Genomic DNA, 24,512 nt, shown 5'->3' with positions numbered 1-24,512 from the left:
AGGGATGCATTTTATTGGAAATAACTGTACATAAACCTGGCGGGAAGACAAACAGCATTGTGCTCTTGTTGGCCTCTGGTTTCCAAGTCAAAACAACGTCTCCTGTCTCCATTCTGATATTATGCAAACACTGTTTAGAGAGGACATTTGAGCAGCCCTCTTCGTCTGTGTGCATGCGTTGTGTTTTTAAACCGGCATGGCCACTGTCTGACGAGGCACATTTTTAGTGGCAGGGGGTGTCGACATCACGGTGCCCTGGCCAAATATTTTTGACATGCGCTGTATCCTTCCGACGTCTTCTCTCTTGTTTGCTTTCTTTCATCCCTGAGGTTGGAAAGCCTCTTCCATAAGGACCAAAGCTTGCTTAGTTGCTTGGCAAATAAACATGAACAGGTCTCCAGACCCTAAGTCCTGCTGGCCTGTTTACCTTCATGTGTGTGAAAGGCAGAGACCGGAGTGTGGCCTGCTCCCTGAAGAGCTGGGACATTTATCTCGATTATTCTGGAAAGAGAGGAGAAAGTGCCCACAATCCATGAAGTAGGGTTGCCATATGGTTTTACCTAATTTGGAGCATGGAACCCATTGCTCATGTGGCACAGATTTGAATAACTTTTTCAAAAAGGAGATATTTAGTCCTCCTAGGAACCAAGAAATGGGGCAAAATCTGGAGGTATTCTTCCTCAATCTGTTCTGAAAGAAAGAGGCCTGCCTTGATCTTTTGCAATAAGGGGAATGTAAGCAGCACTGGGGATGGAGGGGCGTAGGTAATGGCAACAACGGTTATGGTAGTAAGTAGTAAGACTAAAAACAAGAATCAGAACCATAGCTTCATCTGAGGGAGTGATCTCTGTGTTGTCGAAGGCTTTTATGGCCGGGATCACAGGGTTGTTGTATGTTTTCCGGGCTCTATGGCCATGTTCTAGAAGTATTCTAGAACTTCTAGAACATGGCCATACAACCCGGAAAACAGACAACAACCCTGGAGTGATCTCTGTCTGTGAAAACCTATGCTTCTAACGTGGTTCTTTCAGTTTCTCTCTAAGCAATCATATCCCTTTGCATATTGCTGTTCCAGACTAACATGGCCATGTCTTTGGGCAGAGCTGATAGTCTGGTTTTCCCTTTCAGGCATTATCCTGCCCTGAAGACTCTGGAGCACCTTGAGCACGTGTACCTGTCTCAGGTGAGCCACTATCGCTTCTGCAAGGTCATGGTGGACAACATTCCAAAGCTGCGCGAGGAGATCAAGGAAGTCTCCATGTCAGACCTCAAGGACTTTCTGGAGAGCATCCGCAAGCACTCGGACAAGATCGGTGAGACAGCCATGAAGCAGGTGAGGAGCGGTGGCATCCCTTGCTATAGGGTTGCTGGCAGCCACAGGAACTACTCTGGTCTTTGTTTGCTCAGTCGTTGTTGGATTCTACCCATCCACACTGCTTTCAGGGGCATGCAGCCAAGGGGGTGGTGCTTCTCCTGCTGCCCACAGACCACTTTGAGTGTTGTGAAGTGCCCTGCTGTTTTTGCAGTGAGAGGCCATGGGCCGCTTGGAGGTGAGACCTGGCTTTGTGTGTTGGATGGTGGCTCTCACACTAGAGTCCTGTCACAATGCAGTTGCTGGATGCCAGGTGAGCCATTCTTGCTGAGCAGATTACTGCAAGGACTTTTTACTTTCTCCATGGCTTTTGTTGGTGTGAAATGTTGTAGGTCGCTTTGGTTTTGGTTCTCCATTTCTCTGAGATGCCTTGACCCTGAGTAAGGTGTTGGGAGTGCAGTTTATGTGGACAGGGGAGCGATGTGGTGAAACCAAGGAGTTTTGGGAGTGGAAGGCTGTTGAGATGTGGACATGAATAAGAGTAAACCTAGCTGCTAATGAGAGTGGAAGCCTACTTAATGTCAATGATGCACCATAATATCACTATAAATCCACCTGATCTCATCCGATTTTGGAAGGTAAGCAGGGTAAGGCATGGCTAGTCCTTGGATGAGAGGCTTCCAGGGGGAGGGCTAGGGAGGATCTCCAGGGAAAGCTAGGAGGAAGGTGTCAGCGTGGGTTGGCATCAATGATCACAACAACCTCATTAGGTAGGCACGTAATTCATAACTCCAGATTACTGCTACCGTAATGCTGTGCTTGGAGGGTGAGGGTCTTCTGCCAAATGTCACAGGGGTGACAGCCAGCTGTATAGGCTCCAGATATCTTGCTGTAAAGTGATGGGCATAACAGTATCAAGGCCTTGCCAACCAGAGTCCTACCTCTGTCAGAAATTCTGGATAGGGGCCTCCTGTGCTCTGGCCAACACACCAAATGGCCTCACTGCCAAAAGCAGACTGTAGAAACACCTCTAAAGCCCCTCAAAGCCAATAAGCCAGGCATGGATCAACATTGGCTGTTTGGAATTGTGGGAGTTGAAGTCCAAAACACTTGGAGGGAGGGCCAAAGTTTGCCCATGCCTGCAATAAACAGTTGCAGATACTCCCAGTCTCTGCAATGGGACACATTAAAATGATCAGGTTTACCTGACACAAGCAGTTAAACGCTTACTTGTTTATGGAAATATTTAATGTCTGGCATGGAAGCAACCCCGTTTCTGGAAAAGTCCCACTGTTGTACTTGGGGAAAGTACTAATGGCTTTCACTTGTCTTTTGGTTCCCGACTGGCGGGGAATGAAGGCGCCCTGTGTCCAGCGAGACATGTCTTACCAGGAATGAAGAAAGGAGAGGAAGGATGCGCAGCGGGCTCTCTCCATTTTCTGCCTCCCCCTCCTTCCCTCATGGCACTGAGCAGGGCCCCCCAAAACCCGTCCTTGGCACAAAGGCGGGGATTCAAGTCATCAAAACAAAGGCATCCTGGATTCTGCTCCTGTTACAAAAGCCCACTGGGTAGGGTCATTTTGTCATTTAAATGATGACATTGTCTGCTCCATAGCATTGGTGCATGGAGTGTATCGCCCTCCAGATGTGTCCTGGACTGCAATTCCCACCCATCCTCATCCCTGGCTGTCCTGACTGGCCTTGGTGGAAGTTGCAGTTCAAGAGTCTCTGGAGGCTGCAGGTTGTCCAGCTCTGCTTGAGTCAAAGATCATCAATCTGCAGAAACTGAGCTGCAATCGCCATTTTGCAGAAGCCTGGATAGGATATTACCCCTGCCTGAATACTCTCCTCTCTGTGGTTTCTCCCGATTGTCTCCCTGTGTACTTCCTCTTCAAGAGAGTTCACTCTCTCTGCTTTCAGGGAGCTCCTTTTGTTCCTCTGTGGCTCTTGTTCTTCTGTTGTTAGCGGTAGTCTTTGGATGGTCATTTGGCTTGATTAACTACAGAAACATGAACTACATTTTTGCTCAGACCCCTGACATTTCCCCCATGTGTGTGAATATGACATGGGATTTTGATCTCATCCAGGTTTTTAATGGTTTCAAGAACACATCGGGCCCTTTTGCTGCCTCACCCACCTCTCATAAAAGAGAGAGAAAAAGGGGTCATTTGCATACCATTCTGGTGGTAACTCAAAGACTAATGAGTTTTATTTGGCATACGTGTCATATTCCAGCTGCAAAGCCAGCATATGAAGGCCAGTTCCTTAAGTATGAACAAAGCCTTCCAGCAGCTTAATATACTGTATTTCTTCCGGGAGTAATGGGTTTAAATGACAGGAAAGGAGATTCCACCTGAACATTAGGAAGAACTTCCTGACCTTAAGAGCAGTTAAATGGTGGAAGTCTTTGCCTCAGAGTCCAGTGGAGCCTCCTCCTTTGGAGGCTTTTAAGCAAAGGCTGGATGGCCATCTTTTGCGGGTGCTTTGATTGTGCTTTTCCTGCATGGAAGAAGAGGGTTGGTCTGGATGGCCTTTGGGATCTCTTGCAGCTCTATGATTCCAGGATCAGATTGGAATTCCAGATTCAAACTTTTCTGCATGAAATACTTTTCAGTCTCAGACTAGCTCATGGTTGACCATGTCAAAAGGAAGGGTTTCTTGGATGTGTTCTGAAGCCTGCCATTGTTGAGTGCAGTGGAGCCATTGCCCGTGACTTCTTTATTATTCATTAGAGGCATTCCTTATCGCCTCTTGACCGGGCCTTATCTGTATACCAGCCGCTCTGTTGGAACTGCCCAGGACTCCCTGACCAAAGTGTTGACAATGTCTTACTGAACCCCTGCATGCGTTTGCATCTGTCTTCATCTGCGGAGGGTTTGCTCTGGTTTGATCAATGGGTTGTGTCACATTGTGAGTTCAACTGTCCAGGCATCTGACCCCATTTTCCGTCTTTTCCTCATTCCGTTGTTGGTACTTCTTTCAACTTGGGACTTGTTGAGTTATTTCTAGCACACCGAAATGGGTTTTGCTCACTGAGTCGCTGTTGTTTGATAGCATCACTTCTGGGGCAAGACTCACAAAGAACTTTGGAAATATAACCCACTGGAGAGTGGCACTTTGTAGGCATGGCACACTTAGAAATGGGATGAAACCACAAGGCATGAACTGGAGACAAGGCATCTGGGATGGAGCCTTGTGTTGGACGTCTTTCCGAAGGAACTTCCTAGGGCTCTATAAATGAACCAGAGCTTGCCCGCTTTGTTCTCCCTTTAGTGCAGCATTTTCTCTTACTTGGGATTATGGCTGATACTTACTTTGGCCATAAAACAGTTTGGTCTCTCTACAAATCTCTTTGGAATTGTTTTGTCATTCCCTGGAAAGAGCTGCTGTTGTCAGCCTCGCTTTTGGATGTTTTATCATTGTTAACTGCCCTCAGTGGCAACCCCATGAAAGAGAGACCCTCCAGTTGGGATAATAATAATAATAATAATAATAATAATAATAATAATAAACTTTATTTTTGTATCCCGCCCCATCTCCCCAGAGGGACTCAGGGCAGCTTACATGGGAACAAAGCCTGGTACATCATAAAAAACAATACATCATAAAATACATTATCAATACATTAAAATAAGAACACATACAACAAGCATGTAAAACAAGCATATAACCAATAAAAAATAATGAGCAACAAAAAGAACTGTTTGAGTATTTGATGGGGTCAGGCAATGAAATATATATGTGTGCAGTCATTTCTTATAAGAGATTTGAAGAAAGGAACAGCTTAAAAAAAACAACTACATTAACAATCATGTTGAAACACTAACACTTTAAGATAGAGCATAATGATCTAGATCAGTGTCTGCACCTCATTGACACACGTCTTGCATGATCAGTTGATCCCCTGATTCTTGTTTTTTTTAAAAAAGGACTTTACTTGCAAGAGCGGAAACAGGACCATCCCTATCTTCCTGTGTTTTAGAACACTAAGGCAGTGATTTCATGCCAGTTCAATGCACACAGACACATACTGCAAGCAGACAACCAGGAGGGCAGAGATTGGCACCTGAATGCTGGAAATATTGAGGTTTGCATTTATTTTCCTTCAGAGGGATGATGAGCGAATGCCAGGCCTCGTTTGTATCTCCATTGAGCCAACAAACACGATGGGTGCCATCTCTGAGCCCCCCGCCCCATGCAAATACTCTTTCTTGCGGGATAAATCCCACATGTCCTGAATTGCCTTGGACTCTTCGTTCGTTCTTTAGGACGGTTGGGGTCGGACTGATTGCATCCTTTGAGCATTCTCTGGATATCGGATATGTGTTTTTATTGTACAGCGTTAATGCCTGAGTTATGCCAGGCATGCGAAGCGGGTCGCCCCCAGCAGTGAAGCCTCGGAGCATCAGCGCATCTCCAGAGAGCTTTCTGCAGCAGACGCCAAAAACAACCGCCCCGCAAGCCAGGCTACGACGAAAGGATGCAGCAAACTCTGCAGCCAGAAACGCCTGCCCTCCTCTTCAGGAAAGCGTGCGCACCCCTCCTCCTTTTCACTCTGGAATTCAGTGTTTATTTCTCTTGTGTCCTGGGACGGAGGGGCCTGATCCGCCAGGAGGGGTTCCTGCTGCAGCCTCGGAAAGGAAGGAGGCCCTTGACAAGGCTCTGCGGTCCTCTGGGGATTTGAGTCATGAAACTGCAAATCGTGCCCACTGCTTTTCTCCCAGTGATGCCCATTCTCTTTCTGTGACTGTGACAGAGCAGGTGTTTTCTCCCATCTCTTGGACCAAAGGATGACAGTAAAGTGGATCACAGAAGCCTTTGGAGCAAAACTCAACTGCACCAAAGGACCTCCATGTAGGAGAGCCTTCTATGTTCATCTCCTCTGGGTATTTTCAAGAGATGCCCTATGTTTATAGTGTTAGGATGAGAGATATGGAGCCCTCTGATACTGTGGTAGTGTGTCCACCCAATCATGGCTAGCAACTCTTTGTAAGACTTAAGTGCCGCATCCTAGCCAATCTTGCTAGGACATTTGTGTTGGCCTTCGGTCCATGTCAGGCTCAAGCTTGATTGGCAGCTCCAGGATAGAGATTTAAATTTCTAGAAATTTTGAGGCTGTGTGAGAGAGAAAAAAACCCATGAATTTTTCACCTTTTTTCACAAAAGAATTTGTACATTTGTGGGAAATTGAGAAAGGCAGTATTAGCACCTTTTATGGGATGAAAGCCGCTTTTTGACTTTGGGAAAATAAAGTGCATGGTATATAACTTGGTCTCATATTAAATTGGACAGACAGTAAACAAACAGTGCCCTTCGTTCAGAACATAATTAAAAATTAAATTTGCTTTCTCTAAATTAAATGGAGCTAAAGGTCCCAGACTGTAAGAAATGCTTGAACCTCTTCTTAGTATCCTCTTTGGTTTTGCCAGTTTGTGAGGAGCAGGGAAATAAAATCAGGCAAAACCATCAGCATTAGCAAAACAGAGACAATTATTGTGTCTCCTCGACTCTTCCATCGTGTCAACCAGACGTAACACAGTCATTCCCATAAAAAGAACTGGCAAAGGCAACCCAAGCGGGAAATTGTAATGATCTGATACCATGAATAGCATTACACAGAGTTCTTCCTCTTACATAAGTTTTCGGAAATGATTTTTGGGGCAGGACATATGTGAACGCTTTGTCTTAAATATTTTATTCATCCTCCTATAGGAAAATACTCCATGTCCAATTAAAGAAAAAAAATCTGGAGGGGAAAAAAGGATTTTGGAACAAAATTGGGGGGGGGGGGACACACACATTTTTCCCCCTTCTGTCTTTTGTCCAGTTCTTTCGCAGGCCTTCACCTTCCCGGCAGCGTAGCTCTGGCAGGCATGCAAACCATCCCTTGGTCATGCTCCATCTTGGCTGGTTGCGCAGTTGCATTCCTTCTCCGTTGGCTTCAGGGCTTGGACTTGTGTGGCCTTCCAGATGTGACTTGAGCTAGGCTGTTGGCGGCCTGAACCAACGCTGCCCTGAGTGGAGGAGGCTGGGAGTGGCCCTCCACCAACCTGGGAGGCACCTCATGCGTCCCGCTCTCCTTCTGTGCCCTCCTTCCTCAAATTGGGTGCCTTTCAGATGTTGGGGACATGAACTCCCATTCACCCCAGCCAACTTAGTCATTGGTCCGGAATCCCAGGAGGGGCCTTCCAGATGTTTTGGAGAGCACCATCTTGGGATTGGTGGCCAGATTGCCCAACAGCTTGCGGTTGCTGGAGCATCTCCCGGTGTCCTTGTGCTGCGGGGTGTAACTCATTATGGAAAATGGATCCTTCCAGTCCAGAGGGTCCATTGCTATGCTTGGTAGAAGCAAGGAGGCCTGGTGTGAGTAGTCACTTCTGCCTTCTCTAAGATTGACTCTGCCAGGATCGTAGAAATCCATCTCTCCTGGTCCATCCTGCCATGCAGGAATACACAACTCTTGAAAGAGATGCTCACCCAATTTTTAGGAGCAAAGATCTCCCTCGCAGTGGGAAGTCCACCATCGTCTCAGGCAGCCCATTCTATGGTCAAACATCTCAGTATCCCAGTTGCTTCCCTCTTGTGCCTGAAAGGATTTGCGGTAAAGTCAGTTCATTGCCATTGACCCTGAGTGCAAAAGTGACCATTGGAGAGAGCCGATGGACGTTTCCCTCTTTCATTGTCTGAGAGCCAAGAAGGTGCCTCTCCCATCGCCCTAGATAAAAGGGGGCACTGCTTCTCGCGGCAGTCGCTTGGGTTCCGTTTTTGGCCCGTGGGCTTCCTTCCCCTGTGTCTCTTCCATGACTCCCTCCTCCTCCCACCAGAGAATGCAGCGGTTGGAATGACATGTTCTGCGAGTCCTGCTTGCTTTCCAGATGCTGATGGCTGGCCTCTCAGTGGCCCGGAACAATGTTTAAAAGTGCTGTTTGGGCAGTGGTTTTAATTATCCACGAGCCGAAGATTTTCAAGCCTTGTGTAATCTTCTCTGCTAAGCAGATGGAAGTTGTTGGAACGTTCCCCCCTGCTCCCTGGTATGTATACTTTATAGAAAATTGGATTTAACTGTTCGTGCAGACAGCATCCTCGTCTTACTGTTTGTCAGTCTCTTGGCAGGGGCTGCGGCAGGCCTGCAGTTGTGGATCCCTCGCCCTGACATCCATCCGGCCTCTCTGCCCCATGGAGTTTACGAGGCCCCATGGCCTCACAGTGATGGGCCCTTGGAGCCCTCACCCAGCCAAAGGGGCCCAGGAGCCAGATTTGGTCCCCATGTGTCCCCATGTGCACAGAGTACCTCCTACTACAGGCATGGGCAAACTTTGACCCTCCGGGTGTTTTGGACTTCAACTCCCACAATTCTTAACAGCCTGCCGGAGGGCCGAAGTTTGCCTATGCCTTTCCTACAGTGATGTCTTTGACCGGAAAGGCAGTGGCGTATTTCTCCTTGTCAGGGTTTGTGTGCTGGTTGAGCTCCTGCTCATCTAAGGGGGATCAAGTGATCAGAGAAAGAGCTGCAGATAATATTCTAGGCCTGCAAGCCATGAAGACTGGTCGAGAACACTCTGGATTTCCTGAATGGATGCAAGAGAGAAATGCCAAGTGCCGCTCCATAGAGATCCAGTTTTCTCTCGTGGAGGAGGGGCTGTTCCTCAGCTTCATCCATGCTTTGTCTCGAAGAAGGCCAACATCTAGCCAGCGTCATTTTCCACTCAAAATAGAATCATAGAATCATAGAATCATAGAATAGTAGAGTTGGAAGAGACCACATGGGCCATCTAGTCCAACCCCCTGCTAAGAAGCAGGAAATCGCATTCAAAGCACCCCCGACAGATGGCCGTCCAGCCTCTGCTTAAAAGCTTCCAAAGAAGGAGCCTCCACCACAGTCCGGGGGAGAGAGTTCCACTGCCGAACAGCCCTCACAGTGAGGAAGTTCTTCCTGATGTTCAGGTGGAATCTCCTTTCCTGTAGTTTGAAGCCATTGTTCCGTGTCCTAGTCTGCAGGGCAGCAGAAAATAAGCTCCCTCCCAGAAAATAAGCCCAGAACTTTGAAGAGTCTGGACAAGAAAGGCTTCATGCACATCTCACGCCCAACTGACCTTTTGTGTGCTCACCATGACTCACCATGTATGGAAAGATTTCTCCTCTGGAAGATGGAGAGCTTTCGCTCTGTTGCAGCCAATGCCAGCTCCTTGTTGTGTTTAATCTTTGTCGGGATCCGCTTCTGCTATTGGAGCACCTTCAGTGCTTCCATCTTGGCGGATGTCTTAAGGTGTTATTTCTTTTTTTAAAGCTCCCTTTCCCACATAGAACAGTGCATCTCAGGCTATCTCAGGTGAGGGACCCATCGCCATTTCCCTTGTGTACCAAGGACCAAGTCCAGGTTTGTGCCTATTGGCTATTGTTTGTCCTTTCTCTCTCAACAGCTCATAGTTCTATGCACAGGCTCTAGTCCAGGGCTTTTGGGTTGCACCGCCCTCGAGATGAACTAGAAGCCAGTGGAGAAGGTCTTGCCCTTCCAAAACATCCCCCGCCCAACGCTGATTGCCGAACCTTGCCAGACAGAGCATCCTGAGTAGCAGAACCCACAAAACCACCTCTCAGCAAGACTGAGAGTAATGCTGGATGTCATTCACATTGAGCTCATTAGGGCAAAAGTGATTGATATACACTCTAAGCCATGTTGATGTTTGGCACATTCCTCGTCCAAGATGATGGGATCAATCTGAGGAAGGAACATGTTTATGAGGATGTGGATTCCTCATCCCAAAAGCACTCGGTGTTTTTGCTGAGAGAAAAACAGAGAACGCCAAATGTTAAATATGAATGGGACAAATGTTTTGCACTGAGGGTCAATTGCAGTGGCTTGTGCAGAATCCCCTTCCAGAGATTGAGGCAGACCTGGACCAGCCTGCCCCATTGAGGCAGGGAGAATCCAACAAGCCCCCTCCCCCATTTATCACCCCCTTACAGATAGCATGCAAAAGCCCACCTTCCTTTTCTGCAAGTTTTTAAAGAGGATGCTTTGACCGTGCCTCCCTGCTTGTTGGAAGGGGGTTTCTCTGGATGCCCTGGGGGTTCCTTCTACTTTTAGGATTCAGTGCTTCTGTGCCTGAGAGATGATGGGACAGGGGTGGGTTTGCAGCCATGGAAGCCGCTGCGATCATTGCTGGGAGAAGTGTTTTGTCTCTGTTTTCCCCCTGGCCCTGTTTCAGGGCACGTTACCACATCAGAGCCTCAGTTGCTCATTATCTTTTATACGAACACTTCTTGGCTTTCTGAGCAAAGCCCTGCATGTGTTGGTTGAGCTGTGGTTCCATGCTTTCAAGCCTGCATTTGTCACACTTGCGTCATTTACCAAAAATATTAACAGGTGCTCTTCTGCTTTACTTTTTTGGCCCTCAGGCCTGATGGTGGGTACTTTGTCCTGTTGTCAGGATGGCTGGGGAGGCCTCCCATTGGAAGGAGCCTTGGCCAAGGCTGGGCAGGATGGACCCCTTGTTGGGTGGCATGTAAAGCTCTTCACAGGCTACTAGCACTTCAGGTTCGTGAGATGTTTTTCACCAGAGGAAATAGGACAGCACACTTTAGCCATGGTTTCCATATAAAAGGGTGCAGTTTCTCAACTCTTTCGCTGCCCTAGAATATCTTGGACCTCTTGTGGGTTGATAAACAGAGAGATGGTCCCTCAGATAGCCTGGACCCAATTCGTGCAGGGCTTTATAGTTCAAAACTAGTGTTTTTTATTTATGTCTGGAGAGGTAGGCGCAGGAAGAGGAACAAGGACTTGTGTTCTCCCAGAAACAAGTTAGCAGCTGGACTTCATGTGCACTTTTCATAGGCAGCCCCCAAGGAGAGCACATCACAGTAACCACTGTGGGGGCCAGATCTGACTTCTCCATGAACAGATGCAGTTGGCGCACCAGTTTTAGCTGGGCAAATGCACTCCTGGCTTCTGTGGAAACAGAGCCTCCAGAGTCAGGGTTGAATCCAGAAGTAGCCCTAAGGAGAGTGTAACTCCATCCACTGCAGTCTGAATCCTTGTTCCCAGATCTGCCTTTTGACTGACTAGGAGCAATGCTGTCCTGCCTGGACATCCTCAGTCTACTGCTAATGTCAGACTCTGGTTTAGGACCAGGACAGCCTCCTCGGAATTAGATGGAAGAGAATCATGGAGCTGGGTATCCTCGCAGTGAAGAAATTCTCTTTGCTTCAGAACAGTGTGCAAATACATCACTTTTCCCTACTAATGCATATTTTGTTCAGAAGCTTTTTCGTCCCTGTGCAAACATATCCTGAGATGGGAAAGAGAAGGCCTCCTCCTCTTGCTCTGCGATGTGACAGGGCACCTCTTTCCTTGGAGTGAGGGGAGAGAGGGGAGAGAGGGAGCATGATGGTGCCTGCCTCGCAGCCAGCCGCAGAGGCTCCTCTCCTTGGGCCACCTTTCCAGAGCCTTTCTCTCCTCCGCTGCTGCGCTCTTTGTAGTGGAGCCGGGAGAGGCCCCCGGGGAGCTCTCCTGTCTAAGCAGACAGCCGTGTAAATAAACAGCCCGTCCTGTCCTGAGCACGCTCCAGCCGCCCGGAGCCTTGTTTTCGGCTCTGACCCGGCAACCTTTCCTCCGGTTGGCAGCGGGCGGGCGTTGACAGTCCGGGAGGTTCAGCCAAAGTTGAGAGGAGTCTTTGCTCGAAGAGAGGAGCGGCAGCAGCAGCAGCTGGGATGGTCCGCATTGCTCCTCCTCGGCAGGACCCCCACGAGGCCAGGTTTTGAATCTGGTGCACATTTCAAAAGCATGTGTTAAGCTTTATGAGATGCTGATTAGAACAGAGGGCCGGGGGGGGGGGGGGGGGGGGAGCTGGCAGAGCCGTGAAGCGCTGTCTGCATCTCCCAAGTGACATGCTGTGGCCGAGAGGACCGGAGAGGCTCTCTGGAGCCGGTCCGAGAGCGGTCAGGTGGGACGAGGTGGGATGCGGTGAGGATCCTTTGCTCTCATGACAGTTTGAGTCTGGTGCCATTTGTTTTGCAAGCCCATCTGGTAGCAATAGCCTGTCTTTTATGGTGTCCTACTTACTCTTCCTTTGAGTTCAACACATGTAAAAAATAACAGCAACAACAATCCACCGCAGCCACCACGCTAAGAGCAAAAATATTTGGGTGGGGTCCAGGCACATCCTCCCATTCTTTGGGGACAGGGACAGGGGTCAGGCCAAGAGCACTCCTGGCTCTCTGGGGTTTGGGATGAGAGAGGTTTCCTTTGCTACCTTTATAACCAGGGATTCCATGGACTGAAAGGATGGCCTTCTGCAAGCACAGCACATGCTCCCTCTTGCAGTAAAGGTCATCTCTTTCCTCCTGGGCCTTCTTTGGCTGCCTTCTTGAGGCATTTGCTTTGATTCCAGTTCTTGTTTCCAGTTTGAAGTGAAAAAAGCAGGGTGATATCCATAAATGGGTTCCTAGGCTAACAAATAAATGTGGTCCTATGCATGTTTAAAAATATCTTGTGATTTATAATGGTAATCATTAAAAAATAGTCCAATATTCACTTCAGCCGATGTGGCATAGTGGTTCAAGTGCTGGACCGGGACTCTGGGAGACTGGAGTTCGAACCCATCTCAGCCATGGAAACCTACTGGTCAACCCAAATCTCATTCTGTTGGTGGAAGGCAATGATAAACTGCTTGTGAAGAAATGTCTTGCCAAGAAAACCCTATAGAGCATCATTTGGAGCCAGACTAAGTTTGAAGAAGAGCATGGTGTTAATGTACAGAAATGCACTGACTGACCTTGAGCAAGTCAGGCTGCCCCAGAAGTCGCAGTCAACTTGAAGGCATACAACAACAACAACAACAACAACAACAACAACAGTGATGTCGCCTTCCCAAAAAAGAACTTAGAGACCCAACCGCCATGCCCCAGATGTTCCTTGCAGGCGGTAAAGATTTCATGCGATCTTTGGGACTGACTGTCGCAAGAGCCGACCGCCCCGTGACTTTCTCCCTGCGTGACTCAGGCTTTGTTTCCCGACCTGCGTTGGTGGTCCAAGGACTGCCATTGTCTGCAACGTTTTAAAGCATTCCAAGTTCTCTGCGAAGAGCAGGCATAAGCTGGAATTACTTTTGCTAATGATGTGAAAGATAGTGGCAGCTTGGAGAAGACCAAGACTGACTTGAGGGCTGCTAAGTTTTTTCCTGTGACTCTTTGCCAGGTGCCATATTTAAGTGCTCAAAATGCAGAGGCTGGCTAAAGAAAGGAAGAAGCAAATCTGTGGTCTTCCAGCGAATATTGTCTGTCCATCTGTTGTGTCTTATTGCTTCCTTTACACACCACTTTGCCCCATAGCTGGCACTCAGGGAGGCCTCCTCCTTCATTCTTGTTGATCCATGGACTTACATTTAATTCTCATTTTCCCCACTCCATACTATCACTGTGGAATGAACAAGAACTGACACATGTTTCTAACCTGGTTAATATAATACATTTCAAGCAGATTTACTTTACAGAATATGTTACACAGAACAAAAACATGAATAGGGTTAAACAAATCCAGTTTGACTATGCTTGGATCTAACTCACTTTCAGTCCTTCTCTCTCTGCACTTTCTCTTTTGGTTGTTACTGCCTTTTATAATAATAATGATAATAATAATAATAATAATAATAATAATAATAATAATAATAATATATTACTAATATTGACCACCTTGAGTCCCCTTGGGGAGGGAGGGCGAGGTATAAATAAAGTATCCTTATTTGATACACAACAAGATTAGTACACAGCAAACAAGATCACTGTACTGGCTATTGTATTGGATCATAGGTCGGGCCCTTCCCAAGTGTCTAGGACTATGTAATGTATCAGCGAATAATGCATTCAGATCCGAGTAGAGTGGCCTTTTGCAGCTGACTGGTGGTGATTTTGTCAGCACCAATTGTTTTTAAGTGCTGACCAAGGTCTTTAGGCACTGGACTCAGTATGCCGATCACCACTGGGACCACCTTGCCTGGCTTGTTCCAGAGTCTTTGCAGTTTGATCTTTAAATCCTCATATCATGTAAGCTTTTCCAGTTGCTTCTTGTCAATTCTGCTATCACCTGGGACTGCAAAATTGTTGTTGTTGTTGTTGTTGTTGTTGTTGTTGTTGTTATCTCTGTATTTGGCCTCCTTGGATGATTTAATGATGAACCAGAAGTCCACAGTACAGGAGGTCAAAGAAGTATGCTGCTTTTTATAAAACAATGGCCTGGAAATGTCTTGTCCCTTGAACCTTGCTTGCCTGAGGGACAGCAGTGGTCCTTTGGTGGCCCTAGCCAGGTGCTGGCTCTAAAAGAAGTAGCAGGGAACAGGTGCTTTTGTGAGGCTGAGAGGGCTTCCTTGACCCTCTGCATTGCTCTATGCCCATGAGGACAATGCAAGAAAAGAGGCAGGTTAGTGGAGATCATACAGTCACACTCCACATTCAATTTGAGCCTGTGGCAGAGGAGCTTTCATGTGCAGCCATCACGCACAGTTGTGCACCATACAGCAAGGTACATTGTGCATGCAAGTGAGCATCATGCATTCATTTGCTCCTTCAGTTGTCCAGCATCATAGTTAATGAAAGAGTTAGGATTGCAAACCTGTGGCAACTGTGGGTGTGGAGTTATGCTCTATGCCTTCAGTGTGGGATCCCAGCAGTCCCCCTCCTTGCTGGGGAGGAGAGAAGGCTGTTAGGTTGGATGGGCTTGCTTCAGAAGTGCTTCCGTTGTGTTTCCTGCCATGGCTGAAGTGGGTTTGCCACGATGGCCCTTGGGGCTTCTTCCATCCGTCAAAATGCTGTGCTTCTAGGGTCGTTCCCTTCCACTTGCACAGAGGGAGCCTTTGTGACCCTCATTCTCCTTTTTTGGAGTACACAGGGCCAGGATCCTTCCTTTAATCATTGTGCCATCTATTATAATCTATGCATTTTATTGTATGTATTTTATGGTGATGCATTTTAACAGTGTTGTGCCCCACCTCAAGCTGTGAGGAGAGGTGGGCAAGAAATAGAATTTATTATTTTTATTATTAGTATTGCTCCTGAAAGCTGAGATTCCGAAAGGTTGGGTGAGAGCATGTGAGGGTTTGAAGGTGAAGGGCTCCGGAGAGGATCCTCCGACCTACTTTCCCCAAACTCTGCAGGTTGCCTGTCTTTCCTCTGCATGTTGGAGGCCAGACTGTGGCTAGACTGTGACAGGCACCTCCTTGTGCCTTGTGGGCCTCAACGTCTGCTCTCCTCAGCATCCCAATACACCCAACGGCAGGCAGCATCCTCCACCCACATGACTTGCTCCAGGCCGTGCGTTTAGAAGAAGCTGCTGCTCTTCCTTGGGGCAATCGGGTACATGGTGCACTTGCTGAACCCGAGGGAAAAGATGACGCCTTTTTCTCTTCTTCTGGTGGGACTGTGGGGCTGGGGCTCTGTTTTGGCATTTCTCCTTCCACGGCTGTTATTTGCTTGCTGCGTGACTTTAGCAGAAGCCGAGTTGCTTCTCCGTTCCGTGACTCCGCCGCCCTTCTTTTACTCTCAGGACGGCCTTACCACCCACCTCTTGGGAACGCTACGGTGCCGTTATGGAGGGGTGTTTTGGAGCTGGCTGTGCGCTCTGGATGACGAGTGATCTCTCTGTGTGGTAAAGCAGGCTCCTGTTGCTCTAGGGGCGCCCCCCACAAACGGCGACCATGGGGAAAACAAAGGGAGAGAGTGGGGTGCGTTCGGTTGTGCTCCGTTTCTTGGCTGAGTGGCGGGTGCGACTGTGGGGTGCTGAAAACATTAACAAGCGGATTTGTAGCAAAAGGGAATTTGGCTCCCCCAGATCAAAGACGTTGGTTGTATAGTATAAATTTTATATATTAACGAGCAAAAGAAGGCTTCTTATGTCTTTCTCCTGGCCTCTCTCAATAGGAATATGTTTCTAATAACCTTCCCTGGTTCTGGCCAAGTTGGCAAGCGCCGTTGTTTTCTGTTTCATCTTATTTCAGGGTTGGTGGCATTGCCTCCAAGCGCATAACCCTTTTGGTAGCCATTCAGAGGCTGAGTTAACCCCATCGAGGCAGAGTGTGGGGCACGGGGGCCATTTCTGGAAGCTCCGGGCACAACTGGCCGGAGCAGTGGGCAGCGGGGGGTGCGTCCAGCAGTTGGAGGGCTGAGCATCAGTAGGCTGCCCAAGGCCAGACTTTATGAGCCACCTGTAAGTGCGTTGTTACAAGCTGGGTTCTCTGGCCCCGTAAATCTGGCACTGAAACAAAACCAGCCGTGGGCAGCTGGAAGACTCTCTAAAGATTGTACAGCAAGATCCTAATACAGATGTTGTTGTTATATTTATTTATACACCGCTTTATCTCCCCAAAGGGGACTCAAAGGGGCTATTGCTCTTCTATTTTTGAATGCAGAGAAAGCCTTTGATAACGTCTTCTGGGGATTTATGGGAAGGTACTAGAGCACTATGGAGTTGGCCAGCAATTTGAGAGAGCCATAAGCGCCATTTATTCAAAACAAAGAGCTAAACAAAGAGCTGGATTAAGGTTTATGTACAAAGTTTTGTGGATGAATGGCTCAAGTATTTTGTATTGTTTTTAAATCTGTATATTTCATATTGCTAATTTATTTAACTGTTTTTAACTGCTTATTTTTTATTCTTTTGTATTGTTGTGTATTGGCATCAAATTCTGCCGGTTTTGTAAGCCATCCTTAGTCCCTTCGGGTGAGAAGGGTGGGATAGAAATGATGGAAATTAATTAATTAATTAATAATAAATGGTCAATTGTCAAACTGTATAGAGATACCAAAAGGGAGGAGACAAGGTTGCCCCTTGTTGCCTTTACTGCTTATCTGGGTGCTAGAAATATTGAACATTAGGGTTAAGTCTTCCTCCTTGGCAGGACGGCCATTGGTCGGGAGGGCTTGGATAGTGTGTTCCTGCATAGCGGAATGGGGCTGGACTGGATTACTCTGGGGTCTCTTCCAGCTCCAGGGGCCTGTGACCCTTCTTCTTGGTGGCTGGAAAGGTAGCTTTGCTCAGGCCACAAATTGTACCAGTTGCATCACAGAGGGGGAGTGAGCGGACACGGCACTACATCCATAATGGTGCAATCTTGGTTCTTTGCATCGTAATTGGGCAAACTGGACACCGCTGATCTTTATAGCAAATGAAGCTTTTTTGGAAGGAGTTACGTCAAAAACCACAATAATGGCCCATACAACCTACACTCAGGTTTTTGCCTTCCCAGCCAAGTTCTTGTCACTCAGAGCTTCCCGGGCCTGGTTCCCCGCCTCTGATCGACTTAAACAACAAAACATTCCCTGTGTGGATTAAGCTGCCGAAAAGCCCCCAAGGCCTTGTTTATAGGTCTACGTTCTTGCTTTAAAGAGCGAAAGTGAGCATTTTAATGGTTTCCATATTCTATAAATCTCCTGGAGGAGGACAACGTAGTTGGCCGGTGCTAGATGCTTCTCATTACTCTTAACAGGAAAAAGCCCGGCTAAAATGCTGGCAGATGTGGGGGTTTCCAGCCCTGGGGGGGGGGGGGGATCTCTCGTTCCCTGTGATTTCAGGAGTCCAGCTTTGCAAGGAGCAGATAAACAAGTGGGCCAGACTGTCCCCTTGCTGTTCTGGGAAGTTGGTTCCAAGGTTGTTTTGCTCTTAGAAGTCTTTCTTTCTTGCTTGCTTGCTTTCCTTCATCCATTTCTCCCTTATCATTTCCTCTTAAAAAGACTTCCTTACTTGTTTAGCTGGGTCAAAAGGATTCCAAAAACAGTGAGATATGGCAGCTGAAATAGCTAAGGCAATTGTAAGCTGCATCACTAGGAGTCTAGAGTCTAGATCAGTGGTTCTCAACCTGTGGGTCGTGGCCCAGCAGTGGGCTGCGAAAACGAAAATCCGGTCTACGAATCTCCTTCCTCTTTATTTATTGATTTTATTTCTGTTCCTTTCCACAGATTTTTATTTATTTTTATTTATTTACATCACTTTTACCCCGCCTTTCTCTCCGAGGAGACTCAAAGCGGCAGATCTGACCATTGCATTGGATAGACCATATCAGCTCTACATTATTAAATATGTTTTTCTGTGGGCAAGCAGATGTCAACTACTTTATCAGAAACTAGAGCTGATGTGGTCTATACAATGCAGTTTTTTGAATCAGCACCCCAAATAACCAAACCGAATCTAAAGTTGGCCAGAAACTGATTTCTAACACTTTTGGTACTAATGTTGGAGAGTGATCCTTGGTCAAAGTGTTTCCTGGTCAAAGTGTTTCCTGGTCAAAGTATTGCCTGGTCAAAGTGGTCCCTGGTTACGTGGGCCCTGGTTTTAAAAAAAGGTTGGGAACCCCTGGTCTGGATGGAGGGAAGTCCTAGTCCTGCTCTCTTCTGCTTTGGTCAAATTGTTGGGGAATCTGAGCTGTTAGGTTCAAAATAACCCTCAGTTGGGGTGATTCCACCATAAATATAGCGGACTACCAGAAGTAAACTTCATAACTAGCAGAGATGTATGTGTGGTGAGCTAGGATAAGCTTCTATTCCTGTGGATGGTTCAGGATTGCAAAGTCAGAACTTTAGGTTCAAAAATATTTATTGAAGTCAAAGAAATACATTCTTGATAGAAAAGTTTTTGGAGCTCATGAGCTGACAGTGTGCATCCTCACAGGGAGAAAGAAAAGCAGAAGACTGAAAAATGGCGAATGGCCACATGGGCAGCCCAGGGCAATAAAACATAAAAGGAAGTTCCTTCACAGAATTCCATTTCTATATCATTAAAGGGGGAGGGGGAGACAGTGGCTAGCAGGAGGAGGAAAGACAAAGCCCTTTTTGGGAAATCATGCAAAGGAATGTAGCTTAGCCCTGTCTCTAGCCTAGCAACTCATTGAGGACCGGAAACTTGATGGCACAAGAGACTTGTGCAGTTCAGGGATGAAATCCAATTCAAATCTCACCTGGAATAATAACCCTGAGTCTAGTTCTGTGCAAAGCAATGCAATAAGGAAATGGACAAGAGGGAAGGTGTCCAGAGGAGGGCTTCTCTGGAAGTTTTTAAACAGGTTGGATTGCCATTTGTCAGGATGGCTTGTATTGTGTGTTCCTTCCTGGCAGAAGAGGGTTGAAGGGGATGTCCCTTGGGGGTCTCTTCCAACTCTAGGATTCTGTGATCAGGAGGTGCCTCAAGGACCTGGTTGAGCCCCGCTGCCCTTGTATTTCAGGGAAGACCCCAACCCTCCTGGGTGCCGTTGCAGCATCGGCCATGGTGCCTCTTTGGACATGTGGGGCAGGGAGGTCTCTGAGGGCAGCGCACTCAGCCGGACTGGCCTGTTGTGGGGAGGCCAGGGGATCTCCAGGTGCTTCTCTGCATTGTGCCTGTCTGTTTGTGCGCACAGGTTGCCAGATGCTGTGTGTTGTCGGGTGAAAGCCCTGTGGAAGCCATGCGCCCACAGCTGGAAGCGATAAAGCAGAGGAGCCCCATGTTCTTTCAGTTAAGAAGACAAAGCCTGTTGTGTCCGGGCCTCATGCGCACAAGATTGCTCTCTGCTGTGTGATGCTGGGGGATTAAAGATGGAAGCCTCTGGCTTGCAAGATGGCTTTGCCAGACAGAGGTGGAGAGTGCCTGGGCCGTGCTCCATCCCAGTGTGCTGTGTGGGCTGAAATGGTTCTCTGGTATGCGGCGGGTGTGCTTTGAATGCCTTGCTGACATTTCCATCCAGTGGGAGCACTTGGAGAGGCATTTAAAGTGCCTTTCAGCAAAGGGGGACTGCGCTTTGTAGTGCCGGAGGAGCCATTCGTTTCATGTCTGGCGAAAAGGTGCACGCAGAGTTCAGATGCCAGACGGGACCCACGAAACGATCAGAATGGGTTGTAACATGCTAAAAATTAATGGCGTGTTCTTCCTACCACACGTTTCGCCGCCTCTCTGGTTTTCCTTTAAAGACATATGTGGAGCGCATGCTGCATGACCTTGTTCTCCTCCTCTTCTCTCCCCCCCCCTCCCCGCTTTGGCCTCTTTCTGCTCCGAATTCTCCTTCCCATGAATGCAAGTGGGTTTGCTTGCAGGCCTTCCTCCCAGAATGCTGCTTCCTCCTTCCCACATGTGTTTGGATCATGGCTGTCCTCACATCTCCCTGGGAGCAGCGTGGGTTCTTTGGGAGGCTCTTTGGAGAACTGAGCAGGAACCACGTTGCTTTTCCGGGGCAGGCCCTTGCTTTCTTGGGGAATTGGGCCTCTTAACTTGAAACAACATGAAGCATAGCGTAGCCGCCTTTGTGAGTTAGTAAGCCTAAATAGCAAAGTCAAAGGTGATCTTTTGAGATACACTGATATCCTTCACAAACAATGCCATCAGAGGTGCATGGAGCTTAGATGTTGGGAAGCTGGTTCTCTCCTGAGAAGTTGAAGTTAGGGTCTTGGACCATCACTTGTGGCCAATGCTAGGTAGAGAAGTCTGGGAGCTGTAATTTGCCATCTTCAGTTTTAGTGAACAATAGAATAACTTTATTGTACATTGTATAACAAAATTAAATGCTTTTCCCAGCACACATCACAAAAACAACACACCCATCCCTCCACACTCCAACCACCACCACACAGCCCCCAATACCACATCAATGCGAAACCAGAATGACAGAGTTGGAAGAGAACACCACTCCAATATCCTTCTGCCAGGCAGGAAGACACCATCCAATCCCTCCTGACAGATGGCCATCCAGCTTCTGCTTAAAAACCTCTCGAGAAGGAGACTACACCGGAATCTAAGAAAGCAGTATATTCACAGCTCTAACTACCAGGAAGTTCTTCTTAACCTTTAGGTGTGATCTCTTTTCTTGCACTTTGAATCCATTGATCTGTTTGCCTCATTCTGCTCAACGTGGCATCCTTTCAGATATTTAAACATGCCCCCTTCTCCCATCCTTCTCTTCTCCAAGCTAAACATCCCCAGCTCCTTAAGGAGCTCTTCATAGGGTTTAGCTCCCAGACCTTTTATCATTTGGGTTGCTCTGCTGAAGACACCCTCCAACTTGTCTGTATCCTTCATCAATTCTGGGGAATTGGACATAGTCTTGCTCCAGGTGAGCAGGTCTGGCCAAAGCGGAATAAGTAGCCACTCAGCCCATGCACAGAAACACCAACCACAGAGAGCCTTCCTTCCATCTTTTGGCCCAGACCTTTCTTCTGAGTTGGTCTCTCCTCTGGTAGAGTCACGGGCCTTGGCCAGTGCAACACCTTTTGCCTCACCTCCACTCCGACCTCTGGGACCCACAAGTGGATCTCGCCTTGCTTGAAGCTCCTGGAAGCCCCTCGGAGGGATTATTTGAGCAGCTGCCTGCAGAGATGCCCAAGAGAAGAAACACCATCCTCTTGCCTTTTGGTGCCGAGGTTATTTTTCTCCTTTGGTGGAGAGACTAATTTGAGGGGAGAGAAAGTTTCGCTCATTCCATTTGTTTTTCCATGGGTCAGGACTTAGGAGCATAAGAAATTAGTGCTCTAATCTAAACACACCATTAGCCGGCTCCGTTCTGGGCTCCTTGGCACGGATCTCTAGCCAACCAGAAAGAACCTTCCCCTTCCTGTCATCTGACTTTCAGCTACAGCTTACAAAAGCTGCCTCCCCACCATTACCTTGGTGTTCCCTTTCAGATGTTGCGTCTGCTGTCACACTCCATGCAGCCATTTCGCACAATCCCGTTTCCCTGCGAGTAACTGTGAGCTTCATCCCATACTTGGATATGTGGGTTCCAAGAGCCACGTCTGATCCACAGCAGAACCACGATGCAGGTTAAGTCTTGGCAAGAGTAATTAGTAGTATTTGATATTGCTAATCAGGTAAACCAGCAGTGTGACTTCTGAATCTTCCTTCTTTCAAGTAGACGGCAGCTTCCAATCAGCGGGAGTCTCAAATGATGGGTATTTTTTAGCCTGGAGAAGATGAAATCCAAGAGGGAACACAACAAAGCCACCTTCATATAGGACTATATGTAGACGAGACCGCAAACTTGTTTTCTGCTGCTTGAAACTCTTTGGATTGGGATTATTGCAAAGGAGAGTTTAAGTAGACATTCAGAAGATCTTCTCAACATTAAGAGCTGTTTAGCAGGACAGCAGGCTTCAGAAAAAGGGAATTCTCCTTCATTGGACATCACTATGACCAAGTCGGTCAGTCATTTGGCAGAAATGGTGAGAGGGCAAGAGTTAACTACAGTGACCATGCAGACCTTTGTACTTGGCTCAGCCCAGCTACTGTCTCTGAACATGGTCACTACGTGAGGTGCTGGCTTTGAGTTCTCCTGTTAAAGTGGCTGTGGGGTGCAGAGCAGTTTAAGTGCCTCCTGTGGCATGTGAAGCTGGTGGCGTGTTGGACACAACAGAAGACCTTGGGTCCAAACCACCAGATTAATTAAAAAATAACTACAGGATATTGGTGTGTCCTTGAAAGCAACATCCCTGTGGTCTTGTGAGTAGGAAGGAGCAACGAGGACCTTGTTTCCCGCCTCCCTTCCAAGTTTCTCAGCCCATGAGTCTTAGCGGGAGGCCGACACCTCTCTGTTTTTAAGAAACCAAGTCTTCCTTAAGTTTTGTGTGATTTATAGGTCGCTCCCACCATTGGAGCTTCATGGACTATGAAAGAGCTGAAGCTTCTAGGGTAAAATAAGCCACCGTAGATGTTTGCTCACTGGTTTGGGGAGTGTTCATAGCTGCTTCATAGCTGCTTTGAGTCTCCTTCAGGAGAGATAGAGCGGGATACAAATAATAATGGTGCAGGCTGTTGAGCAACCAGCTGCAACAAATCACTCTGACCAAGAGGTCATGAGTTCGAGGCCAACTCGGAGCCCCGCGTTTGTCTTGTCTTTGTTCTATGTTAAGGCATTGAATGTTTGCCTTATATGTGTAATGTGATCCGCCCTGAGTCCCCTTCGGGGTGAGAAGGGAGGAATATAAATACTGTAAATAAATAAATAATAAATAACAACAACAACAATAATAATAATAATAATAATAATAATAATAATAATAATAATTTTTTTTTTCTTTTCCACAACTGTGATGTCTGGTGTGTTGTGTTCCAGAACTTTGTCAGTCTAGATTCGGAAGTCCCACAGTATCTTTGCGTGCTCATTTCCCAATACTTTTGCAGGTTTGTGATCCCACCAGTTCTTTGCTGCTGGGAGGTGGTACTTGAGGCATAAGTTCCAATGAATCATTTGGGCCACATAATTGTGCCTCTGTTTGTAGTCTGTCTGTGCGATTTTCTTACAGAAGCTGAGGATATGATCCATGGTTTTGTCAGCTTCCTTGCACAGTCTGCATTTTGGGTCATCAGCTGATTTTTCGATCTTGGCCTTGATTGCCTTTGTTCTAATGGCTTGCTCCTGGGCTGCAAGGATCAGGCCTTCTGTCTCCTTCTTCAGGGTCCCATTCGTGAGCCAGAGCCAGGTCTTCTCCTTGTCAGCTTTTCCTTCAGTTTTGTCAAGGAACTTTCCATGCAATGTTTTGTTGTGCCAGCTGTCAGCTCTAGTTTACGATCTGCCAACTGCAAAAGACCACCCTACTGGGATCTGCATCATCCGAAAATACATCACACAGTCCTAGACACTTAGGAAGTGTTCAACTTGTGGTCGAAATCCAGCATATCTATCTTGTTTGCTGTGTCATACAGTGTTGTTGTGTCAATAATAATAATAATGGAAGAAGCTGTCAGGTCCAGCGGTTTCTCCATCCAATTCCGGCTGAGGAACCTCAGATCCATTCTTTCTGGACTCCGAATCCTTCATCCCTGCATTTCTTCGGAGGCCATGCTTTCTTGGTCATGGCAGCCTCATTCAGTGCTTTCCCATCTTTTGTACCCTGCCCCCCTCCTCGGAAAGCCTCTTTGGAGTCATAATTACTCTCAGTAAGAGCTTTAGCATAAATGGTGTTGCTGCCTCGGCCACACCCGTCACTGGGAACGCAGCCCCTGAGAACTTTTCCAAAATTGAATTCAGACCCTGGGTTGGCAGAGGTTGGACCACCGTTGTGTAGTCTGTCATCTAGATACTGGATTTCACCCAGGAGCTTCATATACAAAGCATGTGCGCTGTCACTGAACTGCAGTCTTTCCCATAAAAGGTTTTTGAAGAACAGGGGTTCAAAACTCGTGGGCTTTGCTTCAGAACCTTTCTGTCACAAACCTGGAGAAGGAGAGGTTCCTCTCATGCTAGAATCCAGACTCGCT

The 24,512-nt window shown here is 47.4% G+C and overlaps 1 protein-coding gene and 1 long non-coding RNA gene across 3 annotated transcripts in view; both read left to right on the top strand.

The window, feature by feature from the left end:
• exoc6b (exocyst complex component 6B) overlaps nt 1-24,512 on the top strand; it is a 268,475-nt gene that overhangs the window by 42,656 nt on the left and 201,307 nt on the right. For both annotated transcript variants that reach the window (XM_062982314.1, XM_062982315.1), the window contains exon 6: nt 1,129-1,333. In XM_062982314.1, coding sequence (XP_062838384.1) covers nt 1,129-1,333 — 205 coding nt within the window. The remainder of the gene's footprint in view (nt 1-1,128; nt 1,334-24,512) is intronic.
• The window catches only part of LOC134299458 (uncharacterized), a 30,078-nt gene continuing 17,703 nt past the window's right edge, over nt 12,138-24,512 (top strand). The window contains exons 1-2 of the long non-coding RNA XR_010006679.1: nt 12,138-12,833; nt 13,071-24,512. The exon at nt 13,071-24,512 is cut by the window's right edge and continues 17,703 nt beyond it. This is a non-coding gene — a long non-coding RNA (uncharacterized LOC134299458). The remainder of the gene's footprint in view (nt 12,834-13,070) is intronic.

This window comes from Anolis carolinensis, chromosome 5, assembly GCF_035594765.1.
Source record: "Anolis carolinensis isolate JA03-04 chromosome 5, rAnoCar3.1.pri, whole genome shotgun sequence".
Classification (NCBI taxonomy): domain Eukaryota; kingdom Metazoa; phylum Chordata; class Lepidosauria; order Squamata; family Dactyloidae; genus Anolis; species Anolis carolinensis.
Note: the sequence above shows the minus strand (reverse complement) of the source record. Positions and strands in the feature narration are given on the sequence as shown.